Source organism: Enhydra lutris, unplaced genomic scaffold, assembly GCF_002288905.1.
Source record: "Enhydra lutris kenyoni isolate GAN:26980312 unplaced genomic scaffold, ASM228890v2 scaffoldscaffold37, whole genome shotgun sequence".
Lineage (NCBI taxonomy): Eukaryota > Metazoa > Chordata > Mammalia > Carnivora > Mustelidae > Enhydra > Enhydra lutris.
In genome coordinates this window covers 11327020-11344210 of record NW_019154121.1, presented here as the reverse complement: position 1 = coordinate 11344210, position 17191 = coordinate 11327020, and the positions used below count along the sequence as shown (strand labels likewise).

General features: G+C 38.2%; 1 protein-coding gene across 2 annotated transcripts in view; it reads right to left on the bottom strand.

The window, feature by feature from the left end:
• LOC111154476 (NADPH oxidase 4) overlaps positions 1-17191 on the bottom strand; it is a 160617-nt gene that overhangs the window by 78565 nt on the left and 64861 nt on the right. For both annotated transcript variants that reach the window (XM_022514087.1, XM_022514088.1), the window contains exons 9-11: positions 16207-16423; positions 13247-13411; positions 12870-12932 (exon numbers count right to left, since the gene is read on the bottom strand). In XM_022514087.1, the coding sequence (XP_022369795.1) occupies positions 12870-12932; positions 13247-13411; positions 16207-16423 (445 nt within the window). The remainder of the gene's footprint in view (positions 1-12869; positions 12933-13246; positions 13412-16206; positions 16424-17191) is intronic.

Here is a 17191-nt window from a genome sequence, read left to right as displayed (position 1 = left end):
TTTACATTCCAAAACTGAGCTCTACAAACACTCATCAGGACCTGCTCTCCCCATAGCCTTCCCTTGTTCAATGAGGTCCCAGTTGCTCAGACCAAATACCTGGGAGATAACCTTGACTCTTCTCTTGCACATTCCATACCTAGGCTATTAGGAAATCCTGTTAGTGCTCACTTAAAATATACTCTGAATCTGACCACTTCTCACCTGCTCCACTGTCACCATCCTGGTCCAAGCCATCATCATACCTCAACTGGACGCCCAACTGGATGCCCTTCTACGTGGTCTCCCTCCTTCTGCTCATTTCCATTCATTGAATCTTAACACAGCCGCAAGAGTAACCCCTATTAAAAAGTAAATCAGATCATGCCATTTCTCTACTCAGAAGCCTCCAGTGGCCCCTCCACACTCAAAGTAGAATCCAGAGTCTTCACAATATTCTATAAACTCCATATGATCTGACCCCTCATGACTTCTCCAACAGTATCTCCTACCATCCTCCCTTTTCCTTAGTGTATTCCAGCCACACTGACCTCCCCTCTCCTGTTCACACACATTGACACATACACATTTATACAGATGCAAATCAATAGCCATTAGGTATAACTCAGGGTGAAAACCAGCCAGTTTTGAATAGAGAAATGACATGATCTGATTTTCATTTTAAAATCATCACTCTGGCTGCTTGTTAAGAATAAATGTAGGTGAACAAGGGCAAACAGAGGGAGACGAGTTAGCAGGTTATCCAGATGGTGGTAGACTGGACCATGGGGCCACTTGGAAATGGTGGACAAGTTTTGAAGGCAGAGCAGAGGAAATGTGTGGACAGATTATTGACTATATTTTAAAAATGATAAAAATCAAGATTACTATACAGGTTTTCAGCCTGAGCAACCTGAATAATGGAATTGGCATTAACTGAGGTGGGGAAGTCTGTGGATGAAATAGATTTGAGAGATTGAAGGTTAGGAGTTCAGTTTTAGACATGCAAGGTTGTCCTTTAGACATCCGAGTGGAAGTTTCTGGCAGACAACTGGATACATGAGCTTGAATTTTAGTGTTGGAGGCAGGGCTGGAAATATACATTTGGGGGAAGATAGCACCCAGATGCATCAGTAAGCCTGCATGAGATCATCAGAAAAATGAGTTTAGCTAGAGAGGAAAGGGGGTTCAAGGAATGGACACTGGAGTGTTCTGATATTTAGAGGTCGTGAAAATGACAAGAAAGAGCAAAAAGAGACTGAGCAAAAGCCAGAAAATGAGGAGAAAAACCAGGTGAGTTGGATGTCCTGGAAACAAAATGAAAAAAGTATTTCAATAAAGCAAGTGATTGTGCCAAATGCTGCTGAGAGGTCAAGTCCATCAAGGACTGGGAACTGATCACTGGACTCAGCAGTCATATGGTCATTGCTGACCTTGGAAGTGTTTTTGTAGGGTGCTGTGGGCAAAACGTCAGTGGATTTAAGAGAAAATGAGAGAAACAGAACTGAAGAACCAAGAAATGGGGCAATAGCTGGAAAGATATGTGAGTCTAGAAGGGAGCTTTTATTCATCATACTCTCTTTTGTACCTAGGTAGAAGGAGGCATCTAAAAATACCAATGGGATAAATCAAGTTTAATATTAAACAGCAGGTTTTCTCTAAATACACTGACCTATTTACGTTCATATTTATCACACAAAGCGTCATTAGGCACAAGAAGGAATATTTTCTTTTCTCCTGGAAAGGAGCCAAACTAGAGCAGTTAGATCATGTTTAATGTTCAGGGAGTTCAGCTATCCTGTTATGTTTCATGAACATTATTGACCTTTTTGGGGCAATTTCTACCAATGTGTCTGGTCTATGGTTAAGACACATCATTGCCTTGCTAATCTATCATCTATCCCAGCTGAGTTTCTAAGCTTCCTAAGCAAAAGATTTGTGAAGCCCTAGAGAAAAACCATTTTTTTTTTCTTTAAGAAATTACACAAATGAAAGCAAGATCCAAGATCAAAACAGCTGATGCAGACTTCCTGGTTGTATTTAAACCCATGAAATGAAATAAATAATCATAACAAAAACTTTGCCAATCTTTAAGGAATCCATGACGATTCTTGTCTGGTTTTCATTGAAAACTGGAAAGACTATTCCCAAAGCAACTGGTTAAAAGATTAAAAATACAAAGCAGCAAAATGATGGCAAGTGCAGGCTTGCTATGAAAAAGCACAGACAATAACAAACTAACAGCTAGACTTGCCTCTGACTCACGGAAAAATATGTGAAATCGGGTGATCCCGGCTTAAAAATAATGAATCACACAACTTCAAATACAGATGTCAGGAAAGCACATGTTATTTCTGAATATGAATAATAACGAAAGGATATAGAGGTATTCACGCAAACTGCAATCAATTACACCCACAAAAAAACAGAGTCTATGTCATTTCTTTAATCAAGAATCCATGAAGAATACCAGGGAACAGAATTAATGTCCATCTCAGGTAATTCCTACGAGATGCTCCATTTCATAGGAAGCAGTGGTTTTCATGCTTTCTTAAATTTGGGCTTTTTAAAATCCACATCTGATTTGCATATCTAAATGAGGTGAAAGAATGCCCTAATAGAAGATTTGTTTTGGCAAAAAATCTAAACTTTGGTAATTACAGAACATGGCTGAAAAGCACTGTTAAAGATTCATTACATAGTTGAAGAACAAAATAGAAAATTCTCCCCAGATCTGAAGCCCATAAAGTTCCAAAGAGGGAGAAGAATCTGGAAACATAAATTCTGGATCTAACTTTGTCATCAATGGTGTCACTTTGGTTCCTTTGATCCCTTAAAGAATCACCCTTTCCCCAATAATAAGCAAAAAACCAAAGTTGGTGTTTGGACTACAAGTTGATTTTTAATTGATGTATAGTTGACATACAATATTATATTGGTCTCAAGTATGCAACATGGTGACTTAACAATTATATACATTTTAAAATGCTCACCATGATAAGCGTAAGCACCATGTGCCACCATACAAAGTTATTACAATCTTACTGACAATATTCCCTAAGCTAAACTTCCCACCTCTGTGACTTACTTATTTTATAGCTGGGAGTTTGTGCCCCCTAATCCTCTTGGACTATACATTTTTAAAATTCAATGAATTTATATAGGCTAAGATTTTTTTATGTATCTCATATTCAATTTCAAGTTTTAAAAAAGAAGACTTTTCTCACAAAAGATATATTTACTACACTTCTTAATATATTTATAAATATATAATTGAGTATAAATAAATAAGTTAAAGACGTGCATTTAAATGTTATTTGTGGTGGGAACAGTGGTGCGTTGCTCGGACCTTCTGTCTCCCCCAACCCCCCAATTCCCCGCACTGCCTCCCAATTTTCAGGATCAAAACACTAATTCCTCAATCTCCCAGCCGTTCCAAGGGTTTCCTGCAAAGCTCATTACTGAGGCCCTCCCCAGGATCTGCTCGCCACAGAAGAAACCCATGCCTCTAAGTGCCTCTCCCTAGGGATATCTGACCTCCAACAACTGGTCAATTGGAGAGTACAAAGGTTTGTCCTCTTGACCTCCACATAGGACAACTTTGAATTCTCATTTTAGGCAGAGCTCCGGTCAGGCCTAAGGAGGACTCTGTTGAGACTTTATCATGGTTCGAATTCTGTGGTGTGTTCTCAGTCCCTCACTCCTTACCAACGTTGTCCTGAGCATACTCCCACAACCTCTCTCAGAAAAATCTTTACCTTTCAGTCTGTTTCCCAGGAAACCCAACCTAAGACATTCATTCTATAGGTTAGTGAAACACAGGAGGCAAATCTTCAGTTCTCTCAAATGACTGTTTCTCAGCCAATCTGTGGACAGAACTTAGTTACTCCATGTTGCAGAATGAGGCAAACAAAACAAAACAATTCAGTTTAACCCTGTGTTGGTTCTCCAGCCATTCTCTGAAATAAGAACTATAACAGCTTGGGACACCTGGGTGGCTCAGTGGTTTAAGCCTCTGCCTTCTGCTCAGGTCATGATCTCAGGGTCCTGAGATTGAACCCCACATCGGGCTCTCTGCTCAGTGGGGAGCCTGCTTCCCCCTCTCTCTCTGCCTGCCTCTCTGCCTACTTGTGATCTCTGTCAATTAAATAGATAAAATCTTTTAAAAAAAAAACAAAACTGTAACAGCTATTACTGAGAACTTAGTATATGCCAAGCACCATGCTTAGATCTTGATTATATCTTTCTAATGAAAATGGGGAGTAACTGTATGGAGAACTTACTATTATTAACCACATTTAATAAAGAAGTGAACCAAAGTTAAGGATGTCAGTAGTCATAGTACTAAATGGGGGATCTAGACCTCCAATCCAAGTTATAGGATTCCAAAATCCACGGTCTAACACTACACAATGGCCTCTGATCACCATAATCCTGTCAGCAAACACATGCTTGGTGGTTCTGCTGGAGAGAACGAGGAGCATTAGCAGGAAACAATCACCACTTCCTAGGAAAACCCAGCAGATTAACACGTCTTCCTTGTGTAGGAAAGTTAATGTCAAGTGTTAGAAACACTGAAGCACTTTAAGCAATTAACACTCCAACCTCTGGATTCCTAATTAAATCAGTACTCAAAACTTAGTTGTACTTTCATTAAAATTGTGAGACCTACTACAGTGCTTCCATACCTTATCTTTTGTACTTTTTTTTTATATTTTCAGTTTTAAAAGCTTTATCTCCATGTTTAAAAATGAAAGACTACTGAATTTATAATTGTATATTTTACATATTTACTTTTCTGTACATTGGCACAGTATATGAAAATAAGCATTAGGGTTTTTTTTTTTCTAGTGGGGGAATTGGGCCTTTAATGCTCCACAATAGAGAAGAACTTAGTAGTATGGATAATCCAATACTTTGAACTGCATCTTTCTCTAACATTTTTATACTTTCGGTAAACATCTCTCCTCCGTGGCAATTCTTTTTTGTTGTTTGACTCCAGCAACAAGGATTTCCAAAAGCAAGAGGAGTTTCAGAAATACGAATGCCTTTGGGATGCCTGGGTGTCTCAATCAGTCAAGCGACTGACTCTTGATTTCAGCTCTGGTCACAATCTCAGCGTTGTGGGATCCAGCGCTGCATCAGACTCCCAGCTCCACATCAGAGACTGCTTGAGATTCTCTCTCACTCTTCCTCTGCCCCTCCCCTGCTTGTGTGAGCACGCGTGCTCTCTCTCTCTCAATAAATAAACTCTTTTATACACACACACACATACACACACATATGCCCTGAACGTCAATGGAGGGTGAGTCAGGTGAGAGCACAGAACAGCTAGCTACCACCGTGCCCTTCTGCCAAGGAGGTCCGTGTTTATATCTCACCTGTGCCACTAACCAGCTGTGTGACTTTGGAAATGTTATTTAATCTGTGGCACATTATTTTCTGCATCATACAAGATGAACAATACATGTCTCACAGGAATACAATACAAATTAAAACTATAATATTTTTCAAAGTTTATGAGAAAACTTCTTAGGCACTTATTTAGTACTGACTATTATCCTTAACAAAGATAAAGTGTTTACACACTTCTTAGTGGGAATCAGCAAGTGGGAAATTGTTTTGTGTTGCTTTATTTCACAGGAACCCTTAAGGGAAATATTCAGTGAAAATGTTTGAGAAGCATGCATTTTACATGTAAGTGCCAAGTCGAAGTATTTAGAAAAAAAGAAAGAAATGGCAGGAAAAGACAATACATTAACATAATAGCATGATGCAAAATTTAGCTTAGAAATGTTTGCTTTACTTAAATTCATTCCCAGGCAGCAGCAAGATTTGCCTCTTTTCCCTCTTATGAAAATAGAAACTCCCTTGGGGGATAGTAGGAGTAAGCCAGCCAGTAACCCCCCAAAATCTGGGAAGGCTACAAACCATTTCCTAAACCTACACAAGTACATGATACACAGATGGCCTGAAGAAAAGAATTTCCTTTGCCTCAACATTTTTTTTGGAAGCCAACTATTGTTACAATCTAAACTATGAGATACAGATACCCAAAAAAATGATATTTAAAATAAGAACAAATGTGAATACACAACCTATACTTACAAAATGAAGACCTATTTCCTAAGAAGTATTGATAGCATTTGTCAGATAAGCACAGAGATTAGAAACAAGGATTTTCCACTGTTAGCCCAGGTAATATGGAACGGGAGGTGAAAAAGGACCTATTGTTTTTGACCAGACAAAACGCATGGATTGTTTCCTTCTGCCTTTGGTATTTCTCCCCCAACAACTTTGTCATTAGTACATCCCCCCTCCTCTTCTGAGCTAAAGAAAAATAGCCACCCTGACCTTACAGATTAAACTCAGAACAGAGCTGGCAATCTAGTCTTTGTCAGAAAACCACTTCAGCCATAAGCATTTCTCCTTTTTCTTTAATCACTATAACTTCCTCTTCTCCAGCTTCACCTTCCAAATAAGAGTATGCCAAAACAAAACGACAACAACAAGACGGAGGAAAAGATAATCTATCTACAAAGTACTTCTCAAGCTAGATCACAAATGCTAGCTATAGATTAGGTGTTTTTTCATTCTTTCAACAAATTTGCATTGGGTTACTCTGTATCCCAGACACTGTGCTATGAATGCATCTTTTTTTAAAATAATTTTTTAAAATTTTTTAATAAACATATAATGTATTATTAGCCCCAGGGGTACAGGTCTGTGAATCGCCAGGTTTATACACTGCTGTGAACGCATTTTGAAAGGGCTCCTGGACCTTTTGGTTAGAAGCAAGAGGCATTAACCAAATAATCTAATGGCACTGGTGTTGAAGACAGTACACAGGCACATATAAGAGGGAAAGGTCAAGAAACAACCTAATAGGAAGGGTTTGTGAAGCCTTCTCAAGAAGTGAGTGACATTGAATGAGGTGGGAAAGATGAAAGGAGTTACCCAGGCAAAGAGAGGCTCAGGCATTTGGAGTGTGAATTAGTAGAAGAAGCAGAGGTTGGTTTTCAAGGTGAACAGACTAGTCTATGCCAGGACCCAAAAGAGGGAAAGTGAGAAAGTATTAAGTAAATAGGTGAATAAAATTTAATGAGATTGTTTATGAAAGAACTTCTAGAACTATTAATATGTTAAGAGGCTCTATGAAGGGGAGCCTAGGTGGCTCAGTGGGTTAAAGCCTCTGCGTTCGGCTCAGGTCATGATCCCAGGGTCCTGGGATCGAGCCCTGCTTCGGGCTCTCTGCTCAGCGGGGAGCCTGCTTCCTCCTCTCTCTCTCTGCCTGCCTCTCTGCCTGCCTCTCTGCCTACTTGTGATCTCTGTCTGTCAAATAAATAAATAAAATCTTAAAAAAAAAAAAAAAGAGGCTCTATGAATTTCTAAGTGCTATATGTCAAACAGTATTTTCCAAACTACTTTAGGTCATAGAAAATTACTTTTTCTTTCTCCTTTTTTTCTTAGAGGATTTTCAAAAGACCACATTCCTTTATGAGACCTGAAGAAGTAGCCTGAAAGAAGCAGAAGGAATAAGGAAAAATCTTTTCTTGACTGACAAAAGTAAGAAAGAAGAAAAACTGGGAGGAATATAGAACTCCAGGCACTCAAACTTTTGCCTCCATTCAATATACTCATGAACTTGAATCTTCTGAAACAAGCCTGCACTGGACTCAAGACCTTAGTGCTGAGGGCTCACCAGGCTGTCTCCAGAGTCAGGGGAAAGGGTGACGGTCCTTTGCTACAGCAGGCTGCTTGCTCTTAAGGAGACTCAGGAGTGCTGTATACCCAACAGAGCCTCACTGAAGTGAAGAGTTCAGCTGTCTCCCCACCACCCAGGAAAACACATCCTATTTCCCAAAGTAGGCACTAAACTATTATTTGTTCTCCAAGAATAATGTACTGTTGTTCCCATTCTCACATCTTAGGATTCCATAGGGAAAAAAATAATAATCTTTCATTCATATGACAAAAAGTTCAAATATCAGAGAATATTCTTACATCATTTTAGCTCTTGAATAACTTTTATCTTTATATCGCTGTCTGAACTTTTTTTTTCTTTTTTAAAGATTTTATTTATTTATTTGACAGAGATCACAAGTAGGCAGAGAAGCAGGCAGAGAGAGAGGAGGAAGCAGGCTCCCTCCAAGCAGGGAGCCCGATGTGGGGCTCGATTCCAGGACCCTGGGATCATGACCTGAGCCAAAGGCAGAGGCTTTAACCCACTGAGCCACCCAGCGCCCCAACTGAACTTCTTTTTTTAAAAGATTTTATTTATTTATTTACTTGAGAGAGAGAGAGAGAGAGAGCATGAGCAGGAGGAGAGGAAAATGGAGAGGGAGAGGCAGACATCCCCGTTGAGCAGGGAGCCCGAAGTGGGACTCAATCCCAGGACCCTGGGATCATGACCTGAGCTAATGGCAGATGTCTAACTGACTGAGCCACCAGGCATCCCATATCCTACCTTTTCTTCCAATTCATATCCAAACCCTATTATTTGGGAGTGGATGACTACAAATACGGAAAATAATTATGAATTTGAAAATGACTCAAATTCTCTTTCAAAGCTCTCTACTGCATGATGGTATTCCGGAGCTCAGAGTAGCCAAAATAATTTCTATGGAACTCCAAAAAGGATTTTAGTTGAGTAGAAAAAAAACATTTTTTTTTTTTTTTAGGTGATGATACCCATGAGTAGAACCCTCATTTGCAGGCTAGTTGAAAGAGAGGTGTTCCCACTGATGTGAGAGCTGGGTCCCCAGAACACAGTTAGGCACTGTGACCCATCACCTTCTCTACCACCTCCTAAATTCTCCCTTCTCATCGAGAGCACTGTAAGAACCATGGAAGAACTATTGTAAGGGCACTGTAAGCTGTGCTGGGCAACTACTAATCGAGCATCATGGTTCTCAACTGTTGGCAATTCTGCCCCTCCGGGGTTATTTGACAATGTCTGGAGATATTTCTCATTGTCACAAGTCGGGGGTACTGTTGGCAGCTAGTGGATAGAGGCTACCAATGCCGATAAACACCTTATAATGTACAGGACAACACGTCACATCAAAGAAGTATCTGACCCAAAATGTCAATAATGCCAAGGTTGAAAAGACCTGATCTAGCACAAAGTTCCTTCTCAACATTCCAGGGAGGTGGCTTTCTTTTTTTTTTTTTTTTTTTTTTTTAAGATTTTATTTATTATTTGACAGAGAGAGACACAGCAAGAGAGGAAACACAAGCAGAGGGAGTGGGAGAGGGAGAAGCAGGCCTCCCGCTGAGCAGGAAGCCCAATGTGGGGCTCGATCCCAGGACCCTGGGATCATGACCTGAGCCAAAGGCAGACACCCAAGGACTGAGCCACCCAGGTGCCCCAGAGGTGGCTTTCTAAGTTTCTGGATGGGTGTCACTGTTAGAAATGTCTTTATCATATTGAATCAAAATATATTTCTCTAAAACTTTTTACCATTGGTCTTATTTCTACACCTTGGGATCCCAAAGGAAAAATGTCTAATTCTTCATCTACATGACAGATTTTCAAAAGCTGAGACTACTGTGATATCCCCCAAATTTTTCATTTTCAGGTTGAAAAACCACATGTTGGATGTCTTATCCTCGCCGCTCAAAAAATAAATAAATAAAATAAAAATAAATAAAACAAAAAATGTAATTGCAGAAGTGAAAGCAAAAATCCAAAATTAAAAGGAAACATTCTGAGATGATTAAAAATAACAAGAGTGTAGGTACCAAACACTGACCACCTCCACACACACCGTCTAGGCACAGAACCCATGAGTGACAGAGCGGGGACTGAACTGTCAAGTCTGTGCTCTGTGTATGACTACTCACTGCCATTTTGCATCGCACATAATTGTTCTCCTTTTCCCACCTCTGGCTCCTACTTTTGGTTGCTCTTCCTCTGGTCTGTCCCCTTCCCCAACTTTTACCTTCCCCCCAACTCTGCCTGCCACCAGCCACAGAGCTATCACAGCCCCGGCCCCAATCACCTTCTTGGGAAGCAAGTCAGGCCACCAGAGTCCTTATGTCCTACAAACCACTCTTTTCTGAATTTCTCCTTTTGCCCTGTGAAAGGACTTTAGGACAACCCAAAGACAATAGATCTAGAAGCCTCTTCTTGGCATGTGCCATAAGAGAAAAATGCTTAGATTTTCTGTTTTCAGAAACATAAAGATTTTTAGTGATAAAATATATGCTAAAAAGTAAACTATCTTCTCTGTTTGTACTGAAGCTGGGTGTTGAGAACATGGCAGTCCATTACACCATTCTCTCTACTTTTGCGTGTGTTGGGAAATATTTTTGTAAAAACAAAAAACAAAAAACCCTCTCTTCTCTGAATTTAGCATTCAGCAGCTACCTTCCTTTTTTATTCCATATTCTCTATTTAATGCTATGGTGAAGAAATTATTTTCAAACTAAAGTCTCAAGTCGCACACCTTAAATGTATACAGTTTTTCATTTTTCAATTACACCTCACTAAAGCTGGGAAAAAACAGAGCCTCACACAAGGAAAGAATAACTTCAGAAGTAAATTTCATATGACCCCAAGAGTAGTCCAAACTCTTTAAATTACTTAAGGACAAACATACATGCACACTTTCTCCCTGTTGCATTCTTCCCCTTGTTTTTAAAGTTACTAACTTCATGTTTATGGGATGCATGCAGTCAGAGAAATGGAAATGTATCTTACAACTACCAGAACGAAACACGGTGCTTCTGACGACAGTGGATGAGATTGTGTGAGAATGCCTTCCTGATTCAGCGGAAACATCCCACAAGCAGCTTTGTTTGTCATATTTATTTGCCAAGAATCCTAAGGTCTCCTGGAACTAGGACAATATTAAACCACATTGTAGGGCGTGCACATCCTAGAGCAGTGAAGGGCATGATATGCCTACTTGGCTCCTGGTGATGGCTGGGTCCTGGACTCTGAGGTCCTGACTTTGAAGCCCATGAGGGCAACTAAGTTTTCACTGTTCCTCATAACAACACATTTCCCCTCTCACTCTAGCTAGCTGCCCACATGGCTCCAGATGAAAGGGTGTCTGGACAATACTCATCTATCTTCAGATTGAAGAAACAATGGTAAGTTAATTTCTTCCTCAAGGTAAGTCAGTGCTGCCATCTTTCTTGATAAAATGGAATGCTGTCGATCATTTCAGTAGATGCTAAACCACCTTTCCTTAATTGCTATAAATAAGTTTGCTACCTATAAACAGAATGCAAAATTTGAAGGAATTGAAGCAAAAATATATTTTTCCTTTAAAGAAATGCTGTTGAACAAATCACGTCTGTTTTTTTTTTCCCAACCACTTGACACTTCCTTCCTGTTTCTTTTATCCCTTAAATATAGATTTTTTGGGGCCTGTCTTCACAAGTACATGTTCTCGAGGGGCAAATTCACAATGAAAATAAAAATCATAATAATTGTTAGCATATATTTACATGTACCTTGCACCTTCTATGTTCCAGGCTTTGTTCTATATGCTTTACTTGTGGGAGTTCACTAAAACACATGACATACCTCAGAATAGATACTGTTTTTATCACAATATTACTCTGAGGAAACAAATGCACAGAAAGATGAAGTAACATGGCCAAGGTTTTTAAGTTTTCAACCTAACACATCAAATCTGAAAACAGTGGCTATTCTTGGAGCGCCTGTGTGGCACAGTCGGTTAAGTGTCCAACTCTTGTTTTGGCTCCATCTGTGATTTCGGGGTCATGAGCTTGAGCCCCACGTTGGGCTCCATGCTTATCACAGAGTCTGCCCCTGCCTGGCCTCGCTCAAATAAATAAATCAATCTTGAAAAAAAAAAAGTGGTTGCCATTCCCGGCATAGTCCCACCCCTACATTCCAGCACTTAAGCACCCAGTGATTTTTCTGTCCCCCCATCTGTTCAATTTTATTTGCATATCTTAAGCATATATTTAAACATGTGGGTCCTGTTCTTACTTTTGCTAGAAATTGGAAAAAAAATCTCAAGTCTCCATCATCAATGGGAAATATTAAATAAATTACAGTATATCCTACTGTGAAATATTAGGCAGTCATTAAAAAAGAATGAAGCATATGCAAATATAGTAACATGGAAAGTTGTCCATGATATATTGCTGAGTGAAAAGAGCAAATTATAAACCAAATGATGTAGCAAATGAATGTCAAACATCTATATATGTCTAAGTACATAGGAAAATGTCTAGAAGAATATACACCAAATTCTGGAGAAGAAAGAGAATTGAAAAGTGGGGGAAATGAGAAAAGGTAAATTGTTTACTTTTTAATAATAAGCTCACGGTATATTTATAATGCAAAAAAGAATGTTAAACAATGTCTGATAAGCTAAAAATATTTGGTGAAGCCATTACTTAGCTACATCTGTCCCCCACCCATTATTTATCCATTTTGCTTTTTCAATTTTATTCTCCTTTTCCTCCCTCACACACAGTCTGGGCACCAATTACAATGGGCTTTTTCTTTTCTAAACACTGCTTGGATTTTCTTACGCTCCCACCTCAACTCAGAGTACCCTCTTTGCCATTAAATTCTATCTCTCTAAAAAAAAACATACATAATATATTTTGGTACAATTTCATAAAAGAAAAAATATAAATACCCAGAAAATTTTTTGCATTTTGAATCATTAGGTTTTAATACATTTTAATATTTTGCTTCCTGAATTGTAGTGTCCAAAAATAATAAAAAGCTACAAAGTTTCTGAACAGATATTATTATTTTGTATAAAAAAATGCTTAAACATTTAGGATATTGTGATGACCTTGAATGATTTTTAGGATAAGGTAGAATATACACACGAAAGAAAAAGTTGCATGTCACTCTAAAAAATTTTAAGAATCAAAAACAAATTTCTTACCATTGTGAGGGTAAATGGATGGTTTTCTAATGCAGACACACTGGGACAATGTAGAATAATATACTGAAAAACAACAAACATAATTTTTAAATGACCAAAAAAGAAGTACAAGTATTCTAATGATGGCATGAATACTAATTTTTTAAAAATTATATAAAGATAGAGAATTTGGGGTGCCTAGGGGGCTAGTCAGTGAAGCACCTGACTCTTGATTTCAGCTCAGGTCATGATCTCAGGCTTGTGAGACCGAGCCCAGCGTCCAGCTCTGCACTGGGCCTGCTTAAGAGTCTCTCTCTCCCTCCGCCTCTGCCCCTTCCCCCTTTAAAAAAATTAAAATAAATACATACATATATAAAAGTTGCTGAACACTGACTCACCTGGCCAGGTCTTGCTTTAAAGTTTTCTTTGATCATTCGGATTTCCATGACATCTGAGGGATGACTTATGACCGAGATGATGGTAACTGGTTTATTGCTCCGGATACACCTGTAAAGTCTTTCAGCACAATATAGGCACAGGGGTCCAGAAATCCAAAGCCAAGTCTGATGGAGAATTTTTAAAATATACTTAAAAAAAATTTGTGTTGTAGAAATATTTATATCCTGCTCAATTGTTAATTTCATACATTACAATAATGGTATTATAATCTGTATTTTAAATGATAAAATGCAATGAAAAACCAGTAAAAAATAAGAAACAAACTGAGGGTTTTGGAGGGGAGGGGGATGGGGAGTTGCACCTGGTGGTGGGTATTATGGAGGGCACGTATTGCATGGAGCATTGGGTGTGGTGCATAAACAATGAATTCTGGAACACTGAAAAGAAAAAAAATAAAATGAAAAAAAATTTTTTTTAAAAATGGGGCGCCTGGGTGGCTCAGTGGGTTAAAACCTCTACCTTTGGGGCGCCTGGGTGGCTCAGTCGGTTGAAGCCTCGCCTTCGGCTCGGGTCATGATTCCAGGGTCCTGGGATCGAGCCCCACATCGGGCTCTCTGCTCGGCAGGGAGCCTGCTTCCTCCTCTCTCTCTCTCTCTCTCTCTCTCTCTCTGCCTGCCTCTCTGCCTACTTGTGATCTCTGTCAAATTAATAAAATCTTTAAAAAAAACAAAAAAAACAAAAAACCTCTGCCTTTGGCTCAGGTCACGATCTCAGGGTCCTGGGATCAAGCCCCACATCAGGCTCTCTACTCAGTGAAGAGCCTGCTTCCCCTGCCCACCACCTGCCTCTCTGCATACTTGTGATCTCTGTCAAATAAATATATAAAATATTTTTAAAAAATCAGATGCTCACTGCAACTTATTCAAACAAAACTAAATATAAAAATAAAATGTAATGTGACACATCAATAGGTATGTCTACTTTGTTTCAAATTTCTTCCTGTGCATACAGAATACATAATGAATGTATATAAAATATCTTCATCTAAAAAGAAAAGACAGGGAAGTTAAATGCTCAAATAAATCTGAAGACGGTTTTAGAAAAAAATGTGCCAGTACAATATTTGTTAAAAAAAAAAAATCCTTGATATATGTATGATTGTTTTTATTTTAAGGTATTAAAATGTTTTCATTTCCAAGAGTAACTGGAATTCTTCAAAATATCAGGTAAGGTTTTTTTTAGTTTTTTCTTTTTTTTTACATCTATCTATTTATTTACCTTTTACTTGAGTGTAGTTGACCCAATGTTACATTAGTTTCAGGTGTACAACTTAGTGATTTGACAAGTTTATGCATTATCCTATGTTCACTAAAGTATGGTTACCATCTGTCTATTACATAACTATTACAATATCATTGACTGTTTTTCTTATGCTATACCTTTTACTCAACCTTGGCTATTTTTAATGCACATAATATACGTGCATAATGTACACATACATAATGCATATACAATATAAAATATGTATAAGAATTATTTTAAAATATAGGATATCCTAAGCATGTTGCTTACAACTTACTTTATATAATAAAAATAATATGCACAGAAGGTATTATATAGAATTTGGAAAGTGTGACGATTTTGCATGCATGCTGGATGGATAGCCCCGATCCCAGGATAACCCACTGCATATGCTCAGAAGTACAGAAGCCTGTCCTGTGTGACCAACCCTTTTCCTAGAACTGCACACCATCTTTCCCCCATCACTGAGGGGCCTCTGACCCAAACTTATTTTAACGGTTACTTTTTAAAACCTTGTTTACATAGCTATTTCAGATCTTTCTCCTTTCACACAGGTGGATCATGCCTCTTCCTGATATTTAGCTAGTTGCTCTGTGGGTAGTAGGCATCTCAAGACAAGCCCTGTAATGCAGCAGGCTTGCACCTTTGGAACAGGCACTTACCCTTCGAGCATTAAGTTGCACATAAGTAAAACGAAGTCAACACCTGTTCTGCCTAACAGAGAGCACTGTGTGAAGCCAAGAAATCTGTGAAATTGTGAAGTCTATGAGAAACCTAGAGGATTATTATTACAAATAAACACAAGACTAACATATTCATTCCTAAGTCATCTACAAATTCAATCTACTTTTGGACTCTTCTTTCTTCCCTTCTGAAAAGAGACATTTGACATCACTGTCCCATAGGCAAAGAGTGTTAATTTCCACATGGGCAGTTCCCATACCCACATGGGAAGATTAGGGCCCTTATGGAACCACTTCTGGGTATTTGAGTAAGAAGTTTTCCAAGAACAAGCGTTTTAGCCAAAGACCTAGTTTTGGACTCTACTTCTGCCTATATTAGGTTGTAGAGTTTGCTCAAGGTATTTTATGTATTTAAGTCACAATTTCTTCCTCAGAAAATTAAGGATGATAGTAATTGCTTCAATGGGCTATTGTGAATATTAAAAGAAATCATGCATGCAATACATTTTAGTACAGTACCTAGCAGATGATACCATGCATTCAATAAATTGATTTTATGATTTATCATTTATTATATACATAATATCATACCATAATATTATGCTATACCATAATAATAATTACAATTAGTATTAGTTCTTTCGCTATTGCTTTTATTACTCAACCTACTTTTCTCGTGGATAGGGAAAATATCTTTGTCACTTCTCTTTTGGCAAGCACCAGTGCCACAGAATGCAAAGATTGTATGGCCATTTAAGGAGGAATTTTCTATATTCTGTAGTATCATAGGTCTTTTTCCTTGACCTACCAGCTGCCTTTAATGGAAAAATAGGTGCTATCTCACAGCTGAAACATCCTGAAATGTTTTATAATTCCTTTATAAACCTTCAAAATGTGTTTAAATACAATGCTGATCAATAATTATGAAAATATGGACTTTGAGGAGACCATCAAAGATATAAAATTAATCTGACCTGTGGAAAATTAGCTTGAAATCTGGGCTCTTCCATACAAATATTCACAGATCTGTTTTTGGTAAGTTCATCTGGTTTTGAAAGTCCTCCAGAGAAAGATTCATGAAAATGTTCCAAGCTGTGGTCTGGTAAGTGAACATTCTGGTACCGGGTTCCATTAGGATTGATGCAGCCAGGAGGGTGGGTATCTAAATTAGCTTGATACTTCAGCAACCCTCTGAAATTAAATTAAGGGGAAAAAAGGAAGATGAAAATGAAATTGAAATCAGAGGACACAGTGTGAGAAAACAGCCTCTTTTTTTTTATTAACTTCCCATAGTATTTATCTGAAAAGTGCTTTTCATATATCTTACTTAGGAGCAATTGAGAAATCCTACAGCTTTTAATGAATTCTTTACTATGGGACTAAACAAAGAGTGTTAGCCCTTAAACAAATACTACAAATACATGGTAGGGAAGAACATATCAATCTTTCCAATTATTCTTGAATTTCACAGCCTTTATTTCAACTCTATTAGGCATGCATACAATTATATGCTACTTTTCACTTCAATATATACTATAATAATGAGTACTTTTGCTGTATCTTCAAACACAAATGGGAAAGTATAGGGATCATATTTTATTTGACTGAGACTGGATAAAATAGGCATTGCTGATTTACAGAGATATTTTATACAAACATAGTAAGAGGAACTGGAAGCTTGCAATTCCTTTGGTCTGAAAATAATTAATATGCAGCAATTAGACCCTACACATGTGTACTTTTCAATTTCTCCTTAACCAAGACCACATAAAAGACTCTAATTAATCAGGCAGGAAAGCCAACAACCCTAAAATACCATTCTGATTGTTTCATATTCTGTGACCTAAGATCACCATTCAACTTCCTGTGTTTTGTGTTGTTATTAATGAAAAGTTAAGTAAGATCTACCTCATGGGGATAATGCATCAAGTGATAGATTGTGCAGAACATCAAAAAAGA